This window comes from Amblyomma mixtum, chromosome 5 (assembly GCF_055824585.1).
Source record: "Amblyomma mixtum isolate Tamu chromosome 5, ASM5582458v1, whole genome shotgun sequence".
NCBI classification, from domain to species: Eukaryota; Metazoa; Arthropoda; class Arachnida; order Ixodida; family Ixodidae; genus Amblyomma; species Amblyomma mixtum.
This window is the reverse complement of record NC_143016.1, coordinates 43,735,025-43,756,508: the sequence shown is the minus strand read 5'-3', so window position 1 is coordinate 43,756,508 and position 21,484 is coordinate 43,735,025. Positions and strand designations below refer to the sequence as shown.

Below are 21,484 nucleotides of genomic sequence, written 5' to 3'. Positions count from 1 at the left end.
AGACGTTTAAAAAATAAGGGCCCATTGCATCGCAATGGGACGACACTAGCAGACGACAGGACGTCGCTACAAAGCAAGTATGGAATCTCGTCTGCTCAGCTCTGTGTCGTCCCGTCGCTGCCGTCGCCAACACCGCTCTTTACTGTGATGCACGTTCCTGCGCTCAAGGCCAAGTTATGCTATCAATGGGGGATAAATTTAAGAAAGGATAGATGGAAACCTTCACCAGGCAGCTGACTTTGCAGTGACCATTTTACCGAATTATGTTTAGACAAAACCGGAGTGAGGGCTAGGCTACTATCTGGTGAGGTGTCGACGGTGTTCGGTTGGTTCGCATTAGCGCCTCCAAAAGGTATGGTACTGCATTTTCGACGGAGCGTGTCATGTACTGTTTCGTATTGTAGCAAGTTAAGCCTGAATACTTTTATTCGTGGTGTTTGGTGCAGTTGACTTCTAACAGCGGTTCTCACGCGCACTGCAGCATTCGTCTTTCTTGTCAGTCGTTCCTCTCGCGCTGTGCCTTTTCTTTGCTATACGAAAATTCTGTTTTAAGATGACCTAGCCTCATCGCCATTCCACTACTTCTCCGTCACGCTCGGAAGGCAAGAACCAAACATGAACATAGTGTTTAATGCACGTACTCCTTTACCGCGGCAGGGTGAGACCTGCATGCCTGTTTTCTTTGGTTTCTCTGAAATTACAGGGTTCTGCACACAATGATCACATTTCTCGCGCTCAGCTTGCTTGTTCCTTTCATATAACATCAGACATTACACGAGACCGGCGCAAAAAACTGAGAACGAAAGGGCGAAAGACGTGACATTTTGCATTGAAATACACAGCAGACACCCGACTTCCGGGACAAGCCGTTCAACTTCCGGTGGCTTCGCTCACGCTCGTCTCGGTAGTCTCGGGGAGTTGGTTGTATTAATCTATGGTCTCGGGAAGCGGGAATGCGGCATCCAGCCACCTAGTAGAGATCAGTGGGAAAACTTTGCATTTACATGCTTTTCTTCTCATTTGTTGCAATCATTAGAGAGAATATTGAATGTTTTGACATTCTTGCTTATTGAACAGCGTTTATTTCTCCATTATTTCTTTGGCCAAAAGTTGTAGTTCTGCAGTCGGTAGCCAAACAATAGCTCACCGGCCCATGAATGACAGGAATGATGCTTTGAGTGCCCATGATGGCTGGAGATCATAGCGGCAATTGCATCACTGCACAGCTGTTGCTTTTTAGAGGTGACTCCAAGACACCTAGCTTCTTGAGGGGGCTGCACGCAAACCACATAGAAGGGGCGCCAGGTTTCCCTCTATAAAAAAAAGGGGGAGGTCAGTGGAGATCAGTGGAATAGACTGATTCAGCCCTTAAATTGGTGACGTAAGGTGTTGCGTCGGCGCCGCGCGTGGCTTTTCTCCGTTCGGGAGTTATTGATCCTCCGTGGCGAAATGAGACACATTTTAGGAGGAAAAGTTGTACTGGACTTTGCTTGCCCTAAAAGCAACGAGATTCTGAACGCTTCTGAAGTATACAAGCTTAGCTGAAGGGCAGGAAAGCTGAGAATATAAAACATGGCTGTTTCGTTGCACAAGACGCGTTACCGGTTCCAGGAAGCAGTATTAACGTATTAACGATGCGCGCAAACTGCCCCGCCGCGGTGGCTCAGTGGTTACGGCGCTCGGCTGCTGACCCGAAAGACGCGGGTTAGATCTCGGCCGCGGCGGTTGAATTTCGATGAAGGTGAAATTCTAGAGGCCCATGTACTGTGCGATGTCAGTGCACGTTAAAGAACCCCAGTTGGTCGAAATTTCCGGAGCCCTTCACTACGGCGTCTCTCATAGCCTGAGTTGCTTTGGGACGTTAAACCCCATAAACGAAACCAAACCGATGTGCGCAAACTAGAAATGTGGAAACAAGAAGCACAGGAGGTTTTGATGTTTTTAATCTGCCTCTACTGGTATTCGAAATGTGGAATGTAGCGCAAGAAATCGCTTCAACGTTGTCATTACAACTATGTGATTACAAGTATATTTAACAAAAATTTGGTTGCTGCACAACATGCTGCACAAAAATTTGAATCATGAGCAAAAATTCAGTTTCGGTTTCGTTTCCCATTTTTTTCAACTCTTATGATTTTGTTCCTCCGATCGGTACAAACATCACCAAAAACAAGATGGCGGCATACACAGTGGTTGCTAAACTCATTCCAAGTAAGAATTTCTTGTTTAAAACGAAAATTCTTACGACTAGTGCTTCACAGATAACGCACACATAATTCGAACATTGTGGTACATCACTCGTGGTGACAGCGTGCTACGCCGCAGCTAATCGCCTTTAGTGGTCGACCCATGTGTGCGTCGCCTGCTAGCCAGTCGCCCTAACATCCTTGTGAAAACCAAACTACGGTTTGCTTGCTTTCAGGGGTCACATGCCCGCTGGTAACTCAGGTGAGATACCGGCGAATTCGTGGGCGGAATCCTAGGGAGCCACACTTTGAAAAGAAGGCAATTCTAGAAGCATGCAAGCCAATTATACCGCGGAGCTCAAAGCCGCTCTGGGAGTCATGCTCCTTGGCCAATCGCATCGACATGGAAAGAGAGGTTTGTTTCCTCTTGGACAATATGTGCGTCGGGCTCCACATTTTTGCATTAGCAGTTTGATATTCTGTAGTGTATATAAAACTATTGCCTCAGCAATTCATTTAGTACCTTTTTTCGTGGAAGTTCTGGCCGCAAGGCACCATTTGCACCATCTTATAGCTTATAAATGACCCAGTAGCTTTGACCCTTGTTCTAGCTCTTGACTTGAATCAGTGCAGTGAAAATATAGCTTGCTTGTTGGTTCTCTCCTACTTTCAGCCGCACCCGTACAACAAAATCAAAGCCAATATTCTTCGCAGTGAGCTGCACGAAGCGAAGCTTATTTGCTTCATGCATGAAAACTCGATTTTAATGGAAGACAGGCGGAAGATTCACAATATGCTGTTCAAAAAGGTAACTCTCCTTTTTGTTTTGTATCCACAGGCATTTGTTTTCTAGTTTTGCCGAGTAAGTATTGTTGCTCTCTTACTGGCAAGACTGATGGCTTCTGGCTTCACAAGCAAATATGAGAAGGGTTTCTACCATGGGGTCATGAGAACATTAGTGACAGAGATCCGCCGTGGTGGCTCAGTGGTTATGGCGCTCAGCTGCTGACCCGAAGGACGCGGGTTCTATCCCGGCCGCGGCTGTCGAATTTCGATAAATTCTAGAGGCCCGTGTAATGTGCGATGTAAGTGCACGTTAAAGAACCCCCTGTGGTCGAAATTTCCGGAGCCCTTCACCACGGCGTCCCTCATAGCCAGTCGCTTTGGGACGTTAAATCCCCATAAACATTAGTGACAAAGTACTACTTGGGCCACAAACTCTTAGTGTGCCAAAAGCAAGTGGTACTTCTCATGACGTCTGAAGCCAACCGTGGTTGTCACTTTGAACCATGTGTGCCATATGAGATCAACGGCTTGGTGTTCTTGTCAAAGCTAAGGTTCTCAATATGCGCTACTGTGATGGAAGTGTAATATTGAATGGACGTGTAATAAGGGGCATAAGTACATTTATGAGCAATTCGTGTACATCAGGACGAGTGGCTGGGCTCATGGTTCTGGCTCGTCATGAGTAGAGGGATGCAAATATTCAAAATTTTTGAATATCGAAATCAGATGCCATCCTATTGGATTCGCTGAACAAATCAAAGAGTGTATGTTCAAAATTATTCGAAATGAATTGCATACAATTTTAAGTTTTTTAACAGTTATTGAATAACAGACAACATTATCATCGTCAGACAGACTACGCCCACTGCAGGGCAGAGGACTTTCCTATGTGTCTCCAATCAACCCTGTCCTTTGCCTGCTGCGCCCACCGTGTCCCCGCAAACTTCTTAATCTCATCCGCCCATCTAATTTTCTGCCACCACCTGCCACTCTTGCCTTCTCTTCGAATTAACTCCGTTGCCCTTAAGGACTAGCGGTTATCTTGCCTTCACATTACATGCCCATTTCTTCCTCTTGATTTTGACTAGGATGTCATTAACCTGCGTTTGTTCCCCCACCCACTCCGCCCGCTTGCGGTCTCTTAACGTTACACGTATCATTAATTCTGACCGCTAGGTCGGAATTAATCTAAACTTCTACAGTACAGCATTCTTAATGTCCAAGAGGTTGCCTGGGCAAGTACAAACCGCCTAACTCGTGACCGTTCTTCACGCACCAACGATGAGGCACGTAGGCAATGACGCTGCCTGCCACGCTGCATGCTTTGAACAGCATTGGGGAGGTGGTGTCTCCCTGCCTGACGCTCTTCCTTATTGGAATTTTATTGCTGACTTTATGGAGGATTATGGTAGCTTTGCAGTTGCTATAGATATCTTCCAGTATTTTCACATAAGGCTCTTCTACACCCTGATTCCGCAAGGCCTGCATGACTGCTGAGGTTTTCACTGAATCAAATGCTTTCTTTTAATCAGTGAAGGCTATATATAGGGGTTGGTTATATTGACGCCAGCGTTCGTGCTTCCGGAAGCGGCAATCAAGAAGAGGAAGAAGTGTGTGTTGTCTATGCCCTGGACTACACCGCTGTTGACCCTCGGCCGCTTAATGGTATATCGTTAATGTACCTTACGCCCCCTTCAAGCTGCAATTCAAGCCCTGGACAAATACCCAAGGCAGACCCGCCAGTCCACCAGGGCAGTCGCCGTTTGCAAGGCCTACCTCCCGAATTTTGACCGCTCCCGGCTTCTCATCCTTCACGAAGGGCAAGTGCCACCACAATGAATCCTGCAGCTGCAGGCCCGCCGGTCCTGCTCCACCACCAGCGGGAGCCACCACCCATTTCCATGGTCAACCACACGAGGACGCCAAAGACTGGCTGGACCAGTACAATCAAGTGGCCATCCAAAATGGTTGGGGCGCTGACTGCAAGATGCATCATATTTATTTTGCCCTCGAAGGCTATGCGAGGACCTGGTTTCTATACAGTGAATCTGGCCTTCGAACGTGCGATACATTCAAAACCGATTTCCTCCAAGTCTTCAAGGACAGCATATTACGCAAGGAGAAGGATGACCTGCTTTTGAAGGCCCGAAATCAACTCCCCAACGAGAGTGTTACGATGTATGTTGAGGAAATGAAGAGACTCTTCTGACGTGTGGACCCAAGCATGTCGGAGGAGAGGAAGGTGAGCTTCTTGATGAAAGGGGTTATGGAGCAGCTGTTCGCCAGCCTGGTTCAAAGTTCTCCAGTGACTGTAGCTTCGTAAAGGAGGTGAGTGTTACGGTGTGTGTTGAGGAAATGAAGAGACTCTTTTGATGTGTGGACCCAAGCATCGATGCTCACGGCCACTGTGGAGGGAGCCACGATAAATTCGGCAGACTCTCTACGGGAGATTATTCTATCCGTCATGAGAAAAGAACTGGCGAAGCTCTTTCTGGCCAAGGAACATCCTCAGGTTACCACACTTCCTGACATTGTTCGTGAGGAGGTGCAACAAGCTTCAGTTACGAGTACACCACTACCTCTCCCAGGCCCTTTGCAGCCACAGTCCCCAATCTCAGCTACGCCACCGTCACCCGTCGCTTCATTCCGTCCCTGCATTCCGTCCTAGCCGAACCCATGTTACAACGCACCTGCCTCCGCCGCTACATGCATTCAACCTCTCCAGCTGAGTTCTCCTCCACAGTGCCTAGAGCGCTGCAGAACGGCTGTCTGGAGAGTGCCAGACAATCAGCCGCTGTGCTACCATTGGGGTGAGGCTGGACATGTTTGGCGCCGCTGCCCATACAAGGAGATGGGCCTTCGAGGATTTTCCGTCGGTTGTCCTCGTCTGATGTATGGAGAACGTTTGCAGGAGATCGCGGATTACATCTCACAAGCGGACTCCATACAGCACCGCTTCTCTCGATCCCCATCTCTGCAAAGCTACAGTTCCCCAGGACGAGACCAATCTGAGAGTCCTCGCAGGGAAAACTAAATGCAGCAGCCTCTGGAGGTGCGGCTGTTCAACTACAAAATGTTCAAGATCTTCCATTGCCACAAGACCCAACCAACGCCGAATTTCATAGCTGTACTGACGATTCATCAGCCAGCGCACCTCAAAACTAGCCGAAGTCCTGACGCACCCCTCCGTGGCCACAGCGCCTTTTCTCAATGCTGAACTCCTTCGACGCACCGCAGCCGAGACCAAATGCCTCGGCATCCCCAAAGTAAGACACTACCAACTGCCGACTTAGAGACTTCGGTTGACGGCGGCGTTCTAACTGCGCTGGTGGGTACCAGTGCCGATTATTCTCTGCTCAGTGGACAATTTGCTGCGGCATTAAAAAAAGGCCACAACCACTTGGTACGGCCCACAGATGCGTACTGCAGGTGGACATTTGATCACACCTATAGGAACGTGCACGTTGCGCATAACCGTGCAAGGCCAAACATTCCTGGCAAAGTGTAGTGTTAGCCAAGTGCTCCTGGGACGTCATACTAGGCATGGACTTTCTGACTGAAAATGGTGCCGTTAATGATCTACAGTCGCAGTCCGTCAAGTTCTCGACAGAGAAGGCCATATCCGTTGATAGTATTCTCCCAGTGGCGCTGCACATTCTAGACGAATACGTGACCGTGCCTGCACGTTCCAGTGTAATGGTAACCGTCGGCTCAAAGAACATAAGGCAAATTGAGGGTGTTGTGGAAAGCAAGCAGCTCTTGCTTTTGGATAGAGGAATTTTCGTTGCCAGGGCGGTTGTCTTCCTTGAAGACAGCAAGGTGAACACTCTTCTCATCACAGTTTAACGACTGCTTCAACAACTGAGCTCGACGGACTTGCTGGTGTTAAGTATGACACTAACCCTACCCTGCTGCTCGAGCAGAGAGACAGAGTGCGGGAACTGCTCAATCGCTACCGTGGTGCCTTCGCGTCGTCGCACACGTTGGGTGGACGCATCTTGCTAAACATCGCATTATTACAGATCAAGATGTCTCACCACTCCAACAGTCACCTTATTGAGTGTCTACTAAAGAACCTGAGGCTATCACCACACAAGTGAAAGAGATGCTCTCAAACAATGTTATTCGTCCTTCTAGGGCGGCACCTATAGTGCTTGTGAAGAAGAAGGACGGCACCTTACAATTCTGCGTTGCCTACCGTCGGTTAAACAACATCACTAAAAAGGATGTGTATCCGCTGCCCAGAACTGACGACACCTTGGATCGCTTATGCAACACCAGATATTTCTCCTCCATTGACCTAAAGTCTGGATATTGGCAAATTAAGGTAGACGAAAGGTACCATAAAAAGACAGTTTTCATCACTCCAGACGGGTTGTACGAGTGTCAGGTGATGCCATTTGGTCTTTGTTCGGTGCCCGCGACTTTCCAAAGGCTCATTGACACCGTTCTTGCGGATTTAAGTGGCAAAGTTGTCTGGTCTACCTGGACAACGTCATCGTTTTTGCCCCGTCCTTCAAGTAGCGCCTTCGTCGCCTTGAGGAGATATTGTAGGCCATAATGTCATCAGGCCTTACTCTAAAAGCCACTTTGCATATGAAGAGTTAAAATTTTTAGGGCATGTCGTGAACCAAGAAGGGGTCCTTCCGGATCCCGAAAAAACGTCCGCCATTGGCCATTTTCCACCGCCGCGTGATCGAAAGGAAGTTCGTCACTTCCTCGGGCTATGCGCGTATTACCGCCGCTTCGTGGAGAATTTCTCTAAAATTGCCTCACCCCTTACTGATTTGACAAAGGCACATGTACCGTTCAAGTGGGAACCACCGCAGAAGAAGGCGTTCCAAGAGCTTCAACGCCATCTGCAGTCACCCCGCGTGCTGGCGCACTTTGATGAGCTTGCTGACACAAGGGTCCACTCCGATGCGGGCAACATTGGTTAGGGCACTGTCCTCAGTTCAGTGGAACCAACCACATGTCATCGCCTATGCCAGCCGCGCACTCTTGAAGACAGAAGACAACTACTCTGGCTCTGAAAAAGAATGCCTTGCCATCGTGTGGGCAGTTTCGAAGTTCAGACCATACCTTTATGGCTGCTCTTTCAAAGTGGTGACCGATCATCATGCACTATGTTGGCTGACCAATCTTGAGGATCCCTCCGGTCGCCTCGCCCGACGAAGCCTGCGACTTCAAGAGTTTGATGTCACCGTCATTTACAAATCTGGTTGCACACACGCAGACGGAGACTGTTTATCACATGCTCCTGTGCAACCAGCTCCGGACGACGCTGCTGATGACGATGAAGTATTCCTGAATACCATACATACCAACGACTTCGCCAAGCATCAACGTGCCAACCCCGATCTCTGCGACGTCATTCGTTATCTTGAAGGTGCCAGCAGCAGAGTTCCTAAAGCGTTCTGGCGCGCTTTGTCGTCTCTCTACATACGTAACAGTGTTCTCTTTAAGAAGAATTTCGCTGCCACCACTAGGCCATACTTGCTGGTCATCCCCGTGACCCAATGAAATTCTTCACACCTGCCATGACGAACCAGTTTCCGGCCATCTTACCAGAACACAAGCCAGAATTAAAGTACTACTGGCCTCGCCTCGGTCCTGACGTTGCCCATTATGTCCGCACTTGCCGGGATTGCTAGTGCCGTAAGGTTCCGCCTGTGAAGCCAGCAGGATTCCTCAAGCCCATTGAGCCGCCTTCGCAAGTGTTTCAACAAGTTGTCATGGACTTGCTCGGACCCTTTCTTACATCAGGCTCCGGAAAAGGTGGATAATAGTAGCTACTGCTTATCTCGCGCGTTATGCAGAAACAGCATCTCTTCCGAGTGGCACTGCCATCGAAGTAGCCCAGTTCTTTGTTCATCAGATCGTCTTATGCCATGGTGCTCCACAAGTTTTGATTATGGACAGAGGGGCTGCATTTTCCTCTGAGCTCCTGCACCATATTAGTTTTCAGTCACACCAGTCACCGTAGGACGACTTCTTATCATCCCCAAACTAATGGACTGACCTGACAGAACATCTAAACAAGACGCTTGCAGACATGCTTTCAATGTATGTGGACGTGGAACAAAAGACCTGGGACGACGTCCTGCCCTACGTAACGTTCGCGTATAATGCAGCCATACAGGAAACCACTAACATGACACCGTTTAGCCTCATTTATGGATGTCAGGTGCCGACAACACTCGATGCTAGGCTGCCTCATGTCTATGACCATCCATATGATGACATTGCATCCTTCTTACAACGCACTGAAGCTACCTGCCAAGTCGCATGGCTTCGCATCCAGGACCAACAGGGCAGGACGCGCAATGCTGCAACCTACAGAGGTGGCATGTTGAATACCCCCCGGGTGATCTTGTCTGGGTTTGGTTTCCAAGCCGACGATGCGGACTAAATGAAAAGCTCTTGTGCCGCTATTTTGGTCCCTACCGAATTGCGCGATGCCTTGGAGCCCTGAATTATGAAGTCGTCCCTCACGAGACTCAACTATCTCGACGCCACCACTGCCCCGAGGTGGTTCACATGTTTTGCCTGAAGCCCTACTATGCAAGGACACCCTAACTCTTCTCGAGACCCCTTGCTTTCATTTCAGCATTAGGTTGATGCTTTCGAAGGAGGGAGGCTAATGATGCCAGCGTTCGTGCAGACAAAAGCGCCAATCAAGAAGAGGAAGAAGTGTGTGTTGTGGAAGTGTTGTGGGCGTCCTGGACTACGCCGCTGTCGACCCTCGGCCGCTTAATACTAACGTGACAATATTCTGCGCATTTCTCTATCACCTGATTGATAGTGTGATTATGAGGTATTGTATATTATCCTTTACGAAAGCCTGCCTGATCATTTCTTTGATTGAATTCTAAGGTTGCCCTGATTCTATCTGCGATTACCTTGGAGGCAACAGACAGTAAGCTGATCGGTCTGTAATTTTTCAAGTCCTTGATGTCCCGTTTCTTACGAATTAAGATAATGTTAGCATTCTTCCAAGTTTCTGATACGCTCGAGGTCATAAGGCTTTGCGTATACAGGGTGGTTAGTTTTTCTAGCACAATCTCCCCTCCGTTCTTCAACAGATCTGCTGTTACCTGATCCTCAACAGCTGCTTTTCCCCTTTGCTTTCTTTACTTCTTTTGTTTCTGATGGGATGACGCATTGCTGTGCACTACTGCCTCTCTCAGTAACGTTTCGATTACCTTGGCTACTGTATAGATTTGTACTGAACTCTTCGGGTACTTTAACTATCTTATCCGTATTACTAATGACATTGCCCTCCTTGTCTCTTAACGCATACGTCTGGTTTTTACCTATGCCTAGTTTCCTCTTCACCTCTTTTAGGCTACCTCTTTTCTAGGAATTATGATTTTGAACATTTGAATTTATTCCATCAGCACATGCTGATTTTGCACTTACGTCGTTATTTCTGTTTTTAGTTTTGTAGAAGGTATATTTGCTTAGTTTTCCTTTTGTTTACTTGCTGGTATTTATGTACAGTCCAAAGAGGCTGATTGGCTTGGGTCAGCATATAACCTGTTGAGCATTTCTGAAAACAAGAAAGCTGTTACTATTGTTACTTATCATTATGTTGTATTGCTTCTCTATGTTGGTTGTACCCCAAGCCCAGTGCAGTCAAGTGAGTGAGTTCAAGAAAGGCCACTTGCTACCAGCCATTATTGCATTGTTGGTTTGTGTTGTAGCAGCACACCCTTATTCAACTGAAGATGGCTGTTAATGCTAGGCTAGGGTTGCAAAAACAGAAAAATTGGAGGGAACACCTAAGCTCCGTTTTCAAGGGTATGACACGATAGCATAGTGGGCTACCTCCCATATGTGCAGAATTTGGCATCCTCCACTTGACATTTCTGGATCACTGCTGGGAGTCCTCATACAACCTCGTGGCACAGTGGCGGTTAAGCGGTTAAGCGGTGCGCCTGTGATGGCAGGTGCCCCCAGTGGCGGGCCTTGTGCCACCCACGTTGCTCTTCCCGAGGGACCAATCGCTAATGTTACTGCCACCTGTCATGGTGGGCAGTTTTCTCACCATCTGTGGGGCGCGTTGTGATGACCTAGGTGGGCCACCTGCATCCTAGGTTGCTCTCTGGGGACCACCTACCAGAGCCATGCTTGTGATTTTTAGCTGACAGCGCCAATGCCGACCCCAGATTTTCTGGAGAATGGGGCCTTCAAAGCTGTCGCGATAGAATCATGATCATAGTGGATTTCAGTTGTCAAGCAAACTAGACTGAGATGTGTGTGTCTTGATGCTTGTCTAGTTTCTTGCATGCAGTCTCGTAATGAAGTAATCCAGTAATATAAATTGTGGGACTAGTTGGTTCATACTCAGATTTCTTTTTATGCGCACAGAAAGACGACACAATAAGACAAGGTAGACAGGATGGAGCGCAAGACAGCGAGGTAGACAGGATTGCGCTCCGTCGTGTCTACCTTGTCTTATTGTGTCGTCTTTCTGTGCGCATAAAAAGAAATCTCGTAATGAAGTATCTCAAAAAGCTTTGCAGTGCTTGAATGATTGCTCGACTACTGGCATGTGCAGTGTGGTGTGCTATTCATCGGCACTGATCCACTGTTCAGTACATCACACATAAAGCTTCCCTGCCTCATTTCAGAATTTCTTCCTGAAAGCGTACAACAACGAAACAGTGCGCCTTGCCATCACAGGCACCAAGTTTGAATCGGCGCTGCCCTTCACACGGTCTCGAAATGCACTGATCCTTAGCCCAGAACCAGATGTGCAGGCCTTCTTCAAGTTGACCAGGAAGATACCACAGTTTGTTCTGCTTGGTGGGTAGCTATTGGTGATTTTCACAACCTAGGGTGGTGGCGCTACGGTGCTTCCGGTCGCTGCCTAGATAGAATTGTGCTCGTTTTAAAATTTCATGCTAAACTCAGGCTTGTTTGTCGATGGTGGAGGCTTTGTGTGGTTAGTCTTTTGTTGCTCGACAGTGTGAAAGGAGTAAATGAGAGACAAATAAGAAATCACTGTGTGGAGAGTGAAAACAGCTGGCGCGAATGTAAAGTGGTGGAGAGTGAACACATGCTTTGGTGACAATTTAAAATCAATAGCATCGATGTTGGAGACGTACGATGGGTGAATACTAGATGCGCAATTTTTCGCATTCAGCGCTACAGGTGAGCGTTACTCAGGTACTGGCATGCAGCTTGTGCAGAAAACAAGCTAGAAATGTTCTCATTGTCGCATGAGTTTTAAATCCTGAAACTTCCTCCATTTTGTGCTTTTTGTGTTCATAAATTTTAATGACTACGTGCTACTTTGGATACAAGTATAGATATTTAATTATGTGTACAGGTGGAAAGCAAGAACAATATGTGGTTGCTTTTCTTGTGCACTATTCTCCGGCACTCGCACATTGCGCTATCTGTTTGTAAGCAGTGGTTTGAATGTGCGTAATCAATTTAAGGCCACTATGATACAATCTTTTCATCCGATTCTATTTGGCTCTTACCATCTGGCTCATCTGGGTGCATGTTTTCGATTGCAGCAAAGGCATAGGGCAGTGATGAAGTGCAAAAATAATGTAACGAAATTGAGTTGGAGTAAATCATTATATCAGCCCTCCTATCCATAGGTAACAAATCACTATACACGCACGTCATAATAAGGCCTACCATTAAAGGGACATTCGTGCGTAAACTCCTTGTGGTCCCATTAGTCACGTGTGCTCAGCAATGGTTATTAACAAATAGTGGTTTGTATTTACATCGGTATACGCAAATCATCTCTTTAGAAATAGAGGCTCGGCGCCTGATAATAACTGCGCTGTCATGATCATGCAAGCACTCCACTACAACAGTTGTGCAAACGTTTTGTACGCATGGTCTCCCTGTGTTGCTGGCACCAGAAAACAGTGCAATGGCCCTTACCATCTCTTCTATCTTGCCAGCACTCAAGCATTCACGTAACAAGGCTGCTGAGGTATACACATTGTCTGAACATGTCTGCAAAACGCTCACGCCATCAGGTAGTTAATTACATGGATGGAACAGCCAGTTGAGACTGTACTTGCCATCACACGGACCAAACAAATCAGAAGGGAAAGCAGCGAAGCCTCGTAGTTCAAGGGAGCCTCCGTTTTCTTTATTTGTATCATTGTGCAGCCTGTTGAAATGGCCGGTCATTTGGCTGTGGTCAGTACGCACGTCTCAGTTGTTCAAAACATGGGTTGGGAGCGTTGCATTGTAGTAGCGCGTGAGCTCAGAACATGTTTCTAGTGTGTAATCACCAATCCAATGGGCACCAACCCCGAGCAAAATAGTCTGTTATCATAATCATCATCATCATTTATTTACCCTTAAGGGCCCTTGGCTTAGGGCATTACATAAGGGGGGGGGCAGCCGTTACATAATACAGTGGTCGGTAACATCAACAAAAAATACAAAGTGCAGGGTTCATGGTCAACATTAACATTATCAACATTATCAAAAGTATTAACATAAGAAAGACACAGCAGCTCAAGAACAACTTGGAAAAAAATAAGAAACACACATGCACACACTCAAAAACACGACAGAATAACTCAGCCCTTGAAATGTGCCATTAATAACTGCCTGAATTTATTGGGTTCTATTTCAGTAGCTATGAAATTGGGTAGGTCATTCCACAATGTTATGGAGCTAGGCAAAAAAAGATTTATTACATGAGTTTGTGGAGCCGTGTATGCGCCGCAAACTTAAAGAGTTACTAGTCGGTGTGAGATGCGAAGCGGCGGCTGCAATACAGTTTCTTAGCTGTGGGAAGCTGTAGTACAATTTGTTAAATAAATAAAGCTGCGAAATTTTACGCCGAAGTGCCAGGGGTTGCAGATCAAGGGATGCGTTGATAAGAGTTACACTGTGTTGTCTGCAGTTATGAGCCTCTTGTCATTTGTGGACGTTTGCTTAGGAGAGTCTACGCATTCTTTCGAACTAGGAATAATTGTTGAAAGGACTCCTAGATATTCCCATCATAGGCAGTGACTGCAGCGAAGCATCGTATTCACTATTGATGCGTGTCTCACAGCTGGACTCATTCGCCTCTGTAGTTCTTTGTGGTGCCTGTGTGGATTTCCATAATCTGGAAGAATCCACTGCAATGTATTTGTTAATGAAGCTCTTAACTATCTCTTGTGGTCCAGCTCAGATATCGGTGATTTTCACGAAATCCACTTCACGCTGCTGAGAGGGATCAATGCATGCGGAACCACATTGTTTTCTTTGCTGGAAGTGCTTTGCTCTCACATTCAGACGCTCTTGTCAGAGTCTCATTTGCAAGCTAATGAAATAGAAGAGTGTCTTTGCTCGACTTTTCTGGTACCAGCAATACAGAGAGAGTATGGGGACAGGAAATTTTCACGCTGTAGTGGAGCACTCGCAGAACCATGACCGCCAAGCCTGTTTTTCTAAAAAGGTGATTTGCCGGGACTAGAAGGGCCTATGTGAATGCAGGGTGCTATTTTTTAACAAACATGCTGAGCACACGACTAATGGGCACATTTCATGCATGACCATATCTGTTACGACAGGACTTAGTATGGCATGCATACACGGTGACATGATGCTTTGGCATTCACAGAAAGGAGGATGGGGTGATAACAATGATTTCATTTGCATTTCCATTTCATTCTAGTTGTTTTTGCACTTCGTTATTGCTGCATGTTCTCACTGTCACTGAAATTTTTCAGAAAAGTTAAATTTGAATAGAATCCAAAAAAAAGAATTGTACTGTAGCAGTCTTATATTGATTACTTGCCTTCCGTCCACTTCTTACGGACAAACTGAGAGCGCAAGATGCAGCTGATTGCTCCGAGTAAACACTGCACTGAAAAAGCGGCCCCATTGCTCTTGCTTTTCACCTGTGCATGCACAACTAGACATCTGTCAAAAGGGCGGTTAACTGGGCTAGTTGATGCATACTTCAGGGTGGCTTCCAAGACCGCAAAAAGAGCGATATGTTAATTTCAGCACTGGAGAAATTGTGCCAGCACCAGATTGGAGCAAAGTTTTAAGCGGTAGGCTGAAAAATGCGGGGTACTGCTTGTTGATGCTGTGCAGCATAGCTGAAGGCCTTACACAGAAGACTAAACAAGACCAAGAAAGCAAAACTGGACCTGAAGAAGTGGATGCATAAGTTCCGTATGGATATTGGCTAGAGGCACAGCGTCTGAATGGTATGCTCAGTACCTAACAAGGCAGAAAGCAGGTATGCTAGAGTCAAAAGGCAGAAGAAAGCAGAGTACACACCAGACGAGGTACAGCAGTTGTATTCAAGGAGTGATGTGTACTAGCATTCCCCTGTCCTGTGGGTAACAATGTCTAGGCCAGACAGGAAGATGCCTGAACGATCGGACAAGAGAGCACGCATCATCACTGTCGGGTACCCCTGGCAGCAATCTAGCCTTGCAATGTAAAGAGTGCAAAATGAACAAAAAAGGCAGAAAGAACTGAGTATGTATGTGCACCCACAAATTGCATGAATAGAAAAAGAATGGTGGTAAGCTAACTCGGGAGATCCTTGAAGCATGTGTGATACATTAAACAGGAGAGCAGTGCTTATGCACACACTCAGTGGCCTGGTCAAGAAAAGAAGTGAATTTCTTGCGCGAAGCCCCAGGAAGATAAAAAAAAGTGCGGGATTTCCAGTAAAGAATTCAGTTCACAGTGCAGCTTCGTGAATGTCTCTCTTTCCGTTGTCCTCATTTTACCTGTTCTGCTGCAACCACTGTGAAGTAGAAAGCTGTATTCATATATAAAGTATAATGTAGTTGGCCAAATGTTTAGGGGAATCCCCAAGGTGGAGTAGATTTGTAATAAGGGAGTAATTACTCATTGACATCCACCCGAGCGCAGCCATACGGCTACAAAGGAAAGCTATACAGCTTTCTCAGAAACTTCGTAGTTAAAGAAAAATTCGTCCTGGTCAGGGGTTCGAACCCGGGACCATCACTTCACCGGAGCAGTCGCTCTACCAATTCAGCTAACCGGGACAGCAAGCTTATGGTAGGGCGAGATCGAATTGATCGATAACTTGAAGTGGGAACTGTTCTGCTCCAGTGAAGCGGTGGTCCCGGGTTCGAACCCCGGACCAAGATGAATTTTTCTTTAACTACGCAGTTTCTGAGAAAGCTGCATAGCTTTCCTTTGTAGCCGTATGGCTGCACTAGGATGGATGTCAATAAGTAATTACTCCCTTATTATAATGTAGTTAATAAAAGTTATGAGCACAAAGAAATGCAAAAAGGTCTAGTTGTTCAGTTAAAATTCAACCAACAGTGACTGGCAAACTTTAGTTTTTTTTTTTTTCTCAGCATGATAGCCACTGGGTCTTGCTTATCTGCAGAGCTAAGTGCAGAAAATGGCACTTCTAGTCTTGTCGTTCACCCGTTGTACCAGAGTCTTCATCGTCAATGCCATCAGATTTGAAGTTCTCTCCAAAGCACGGACTGACCATCTAACGTTCCAACTTCACATCGTTCCATTTTCAAATGCCACAGAGTAATTTCCTCCTTGTCTTTTGTTTAATCCTTTACACCTTCAAAACTGACTAACACAAGGTTGGCGCCATCATGAGTTGGCCGTGAAATTTTAAAACAAGCGCCAATAGAGAAATATTCTGGTAGTGCAACCTGTGGCCGAGCATTTCTCACTCATGGTAATGCTATCTAGGCAGCAGTTTTTGCCAGATTGGCTTTGCACCGGTCAAGTCATGTTGCCAAAATCTACTTCCTTGCTCTACTAAACGAGCTTCCTGCAGTGTATTAGTCCTTTAGTCAAGTTCTTGAATGAGAGGTCCTTCACGAACGTCATCAAATATTTCAGGCTTACTCTATAAGTTTGTGTTTTCTAGGTACCAGTGATCTTGGAGTCAGCATGTTGCTACCTCTAGCTTTCTCCTTTCAGTCTCTGGGCAGGCTGGCCAAGCACAAACGTGTCACCATTTGTCTCGGAATTAAAGAGCATGCATATACTGTAGATTGCACAGCTGCAACGGAGTACTAGTATCTGTTAGATTGGATATCCCTTTGCAGCATGGAGCCCTACGATTGCACGCGACTTTTCAAACTCTTTTTCAAAGCTTCTAGCACTGTTGTCATGAGGTCAGTAATGTCAGCTACATTGTAAATCCCTACTGGACAGAATAGTAGTATGCCCTTTTCATGCCTAAAATGAAAATCACTTTTCAAAAACAAGAAATAAAGATGAACGCTGCAAAGATTTGCGATGCACCTAGGAAAAGCCTGTCTGGTGCTGTAACTTTTTTCTTCTCTTAGGCGGTGGAATGTGTTAATAAAGGAGAGTGTATTTAAAGGTACACTGAGGAGAGCTCTATTAATATTTTTTTTATAGCAAAATCCGATAGTTGGGCATTTCATGGCTTTGTTGCCACTTGGCCGGCAGCGAAAGATGCATTTATTTCTAAGAAATTTGGATTCGAAGTTGAAATAGTTTTTCCCGCCGCTCTGATTCAAACTTGGAATTCTGCTATGACGACACAGAACTAAGTGACGTGAAACATGACATTCACATGACGTAACGCAGACTCCGTGATTTCTTGCGGCCAGCAGTGCGGCCCAGCAGCAGCCGAAAAGAAAGCTACCGCCGGCCGCACGTTGAAGGCATCTATCGGCTATTGCGGCCGTCGCTTCGTTTACATTTGCACCGGTGTTTTGCCAGCGTTACAATGGATCCCGTTCTCGAAGTCGTCAACGAAGTTCTCGCAAATAGACGCCTTTAGCATACCGTGTACCTTGTTACTGTTAGCGGAATACCGGGAGCCCCCATACCGCTGAGAGCAAGCGCTGATTGGTCCCGGCGCTGCAGGAGCCCGCGTAGCTATCGGGTACGTGGCGCCATCTGGCGACGTCAAGGAGATTTGCGCATGCATTTGCTGCGCCTCAGTGATTCGTAGATTCTCGTGTCCTAGTGTTGCTATAACTATTGGTTCTAGCAACACTGTTTTGTTCTATGACGCCATGAAGCTTGTACTTGCGAGTATGGCCTGTGGCGGCGATACCTGTATTTTGGTTCTTGCTCTTTTCTACGTTACAAGAGCTTTGTTGTCAGTATGAATGGCGTTTTTGTAATCAGGAGCTGGTATTCTGTCGATGCAAGTCAACTTCAATTTCTCCTCAGTGTCCCTTTAAGTTTTAGTCGTAGAAACAGCTTCAGATTATAAGTAAAATAATCAATTGGGTCTGAACCTTTCTTTTTTTTTTTTCTTTTTAAGAATAAGGCTGCCATTCCGTGAGAGTGTAAGTGTGCGCAGCATACATGAATTCCTAAAGTTTTTGAGCCATTCTTGTTTTTTTGTGTGTGTGTGAAATAAGGACTACATACTAGAACATAATGCACGGCTGAAAGGATTATTTATGAAAGACTGATTTCACAGTACTGCCCTGGTCGGATTGTCATTGGGCCATCGAGTCATGTGAATTGTTTAACAGTATCACGCGAGTGGCTAACCAATGGCCCTACAGCACTCTGTGACAGAGCGGGGCATTGAAGCAGGCGGGAAGTACTTCATGCACATGTGCACATTCTCGCCTGTACCGGCACCTCAGTTCACTATATGCAGCTGTACAGTTGTTTTTTTTTATATGCTTGCTCTATACTGTTGAAGAATTGTCCGGGCGTACACCAAGCTTAAAGTCGTTCACTTGTGGGAGAGTTCCGCTGGAATTTTCCTGTTCCTCCATACACACTATGTAAAATACGGAGTGCAAAACTGCAAAACAGTTGGGTGGCCTTTCAGGACAGTTGGTCTGAAAATGCTTCCAGAGCATCCTGCATATTTTACTCAAACGGAAAGACCAGTTAGCGCGCTTCAAGCTTGCCGAAAACAAGCTCCCTTTCAATTATTTGCATCGCGTAATGGCTCAGCTTTGCATGTACGACTTTGTCGTTTTGTGATTAGCATTCATGTGCTGAAATCTAAGCAGTGCTGTGCATATCATCTCCCTGAACTTGCTTCCAGCTGGCATTGTTCACGGACGCTTTCTAAGCAGAGAAGAGATGCAGTGGCTGAGCACAGTGCCAAACATCGAGTACCTCCAGGGGCAGACATGTGCGATTCTCTCCTCGGTGTCCTCGAGGACTCTCCAGATCACCTCGCACCACCAGAACAAGCTGTCCCTGCTGCTGACGAGCCATGCCAATCCTGCAGCTGATGGCAGAGAAAGTGCGGCCAAAGATGTTGCTCCGGCAGCAGAGTCTTCGTGAAGCACTGTCTGTGCAGTTATGAGCGACAAAAGGCATTTTTCACTTTGACACGTCTTCATTACTTGTCGTGGTTGCGTTGCACTGCTAGTTCGCTACTAGCTGGGTTTTACCATGCTGTCACGACTTACGACTGAATTTCAGGCGCCTAAAAAATGTTCAGCGATAACAACTTTCACGACAGTCTAAGAATTAGGCTTAGCAGCACAAGTGGAGATAAATAAAATTACCATCTGCCCTTTCTTAGGCAGCATCATCATTTGCCAGCAGGTGTGTACATAAGTTTTCACTTAAGACATTTTAAGATGGTAACGCCAACACCGTTCATGATGCTATTTACACTGCTTTCCCTGTGAATGTAAAACTAAGCACAGCACCCTGTATATCTTTTAGCTTTGGTCCAGCTGCGTGCACTTGAGTGCCAGTTTCACATAGCCGTACCTCTTTCGTACTCCAGGCTGTCAAAAAGCAGGTTACTGGAGCTTGCAGGTCAACATTTATGTTAGCAGCAGAAAGTAGGGGAGTGCAAATGTGTTAAGTTCTCGTCCCACATGTCGTTCGTGGTTCGGGCCTTACGGTTGAGGGCTGCTGTGGATTTTTATTGCCCAGCTGAAGAATGCGGAAGCAGCTGGTAACAACGCAATGCAACAGCAATGATGCTCTTTGCTGCAGAGAAAGCCACAGATCTAAAAGAACTGTACTGTTTTCTTGATAGTTTAAACTCGGTCTTTAAGTGATTTGTCTGGATATGTTTTCGCAGCAGTTGGATTTACGAAAGCTGGCAGTATTCGAAATTTCCAAATATTCCTTTCTCAAATCAAATATGAACCGAATACGAAGCGTACGTGCTTCTTTTCAGAAATTCCCAGTATTCACCCACCCGTAGCCTGTTGGGCAATGTTTTCAGTGATTTCAGGGTTAGGTGGGCTGTTACTTTCTGCTCTACATTGAGTATTTTGGTGTTGCCCCAATTCATTTGGTGACCTTTGGTGCAGAGGCTAATGCCCCTTGCATGGAAAGATAAAGCCCCTGGCTGAATAATGGACAGCCGGACTCTCTGAAATATCAAGCATTTTGCATTTCTTGGCTGTTCTTGAAATGTTCAGAAAATGAAGGGCTACTGTCCAGGGCGGATTTGTGGGCAACTCTTGGACGGGGTGGGTCCATTCAAACCATGTAATTCTTGGACATTTTTTGGGGTTCAGCATAGATTTTCTGTTCCTGCTTGGGGATCGGTCAGGATCTCCCATCTTCCTTAAAGGGGCCCAGAAACACAATCTTAGTTAACTGTTTTGCCTGTTGATTGCATACAGTGAGTTATAATGGTGCTATTAGCGTCGGTAATACCGCGTATATTCCGTTTTTTAATATTTTAATGTCCTCCCAAAAACAACTTCATGGCTCTGATGGTATCGCCACACAGTGGTGAGTTTTTAGCAGCGGATATGACATCACCTGGCGCGAGCTTGATGATCGGACAAACAGTAAATATACTGCAAATTGTGTGAATAAATAGAGACACATTTTGTCACCTGTCTGCGTTTTATATTAGATCAACAAAAACAACTTGTTTGTCTTAGATAAAAGCCCTGCAAAGCAAGTAAAATAAAAATACACCACCAGGGGCGCTCTGGCATGGAAACGACGCTGCCAGTCTCAGCAAGAACGAGTTACAGAGAGCAGGCAACCGTGGAGTACAAACTTCCGCGACGTGCTCTGGCAGGCTGTTTTGATTGGTTGCGCCAGGTGCCGTCATTGGGAGAGCGAAATAGGAGTGGGAAGCCCCGCCAAAATCGAGTTGAGGGCAGCGTTTTGTTTGCTTGTATTTTCAAATTTCTTCACTGAATAACTCCCGTTCCTGTGCATCGATTCCTGTAATTCTTTTTAAGTCAGCATCTGTGTGACATAAAGAACTCACCTGAAGTATAGCCGGTTTCCCCCCAAGCTGTGTTTCGCAGCCCCTTTAAAGGGACACTGAGGACAATTCGGCCTGTGTCGATAGGGTGCCATGTTGTAATCACAAGAATGGAGCTTTTACAAGCTAGAAAATACCAGAAAACGCAACAAAGGTGATGCCACTGCCTGCTCATTTCGCAGGTGAAATGCACTCCACATCGACTTTTGTGGTGCGGGTACCAGAGGGTACGCTGCACTGACACTCGTTTCAAAATGGTGGCAAGCTGCCCTTTTCGTCAAGGAGAGCTTGAATTGATTGGCGGGAAGAATTCTAAATTCACTTTGACGATTGCCTTTTGTTGCCGGACAATCTTCAG

General features: G+C 46.3%; 1 protein-coding gene across 1 annotated transcript; it reads left to right on the top strand.

Annotated features, from left to right (window-relative positions):
• The first annotated feature begins 2,081 nt into the window (after positions 1-2,081).
• On the top strand, positions 2,082-19,262 carry mRpL10 (mitochondrial ribosomal protein L10). Its single transcript, XM_089544220.1, has 5 exons — positions 2,082-2,211; positions 2,423-2,601; positions 2,860-2,994; positions 11,609-11,783; positions 18,970-19,262. The coding sequence occupies exons 1-5, from the start codon at positions 2,082-2,084 to the stop codon at positions 19,212-19,214; spliced, it is 864 nt and encodes a 287-aa protein (XP_089400346.1). The 3' UTR covers positions 19,215-19,262.
• The last annotated feature ends 2,222 nt before the right edge of the window (positions 19,263-21,484 follow it).

Bases quoted from the DNA above. Each gene is read 5' to 3' on its own strand.
- mRpL10 (XM_089544220.1), top strand. From the start codon at position 2,082: ATGAGCAAAAATTCAGTTTCGGTTTCGTTTCCCATTTTTTTCAACTCT. The intron at 2,212-2,422 runs GTAAGAATTTCT...GCTTGCTTTCAG, and splicing joins GGTTGCTAAACTCATTCCAA to GGGTCACATGCCCGCTGGTA. The intron at 2,602-2,859 runs GTTTGTTTCCTC...TCCTACTTTCAG, and splicing joins GCATCGACATGGAAAGAGAG to CCGCACCCGTACAACAAAAT.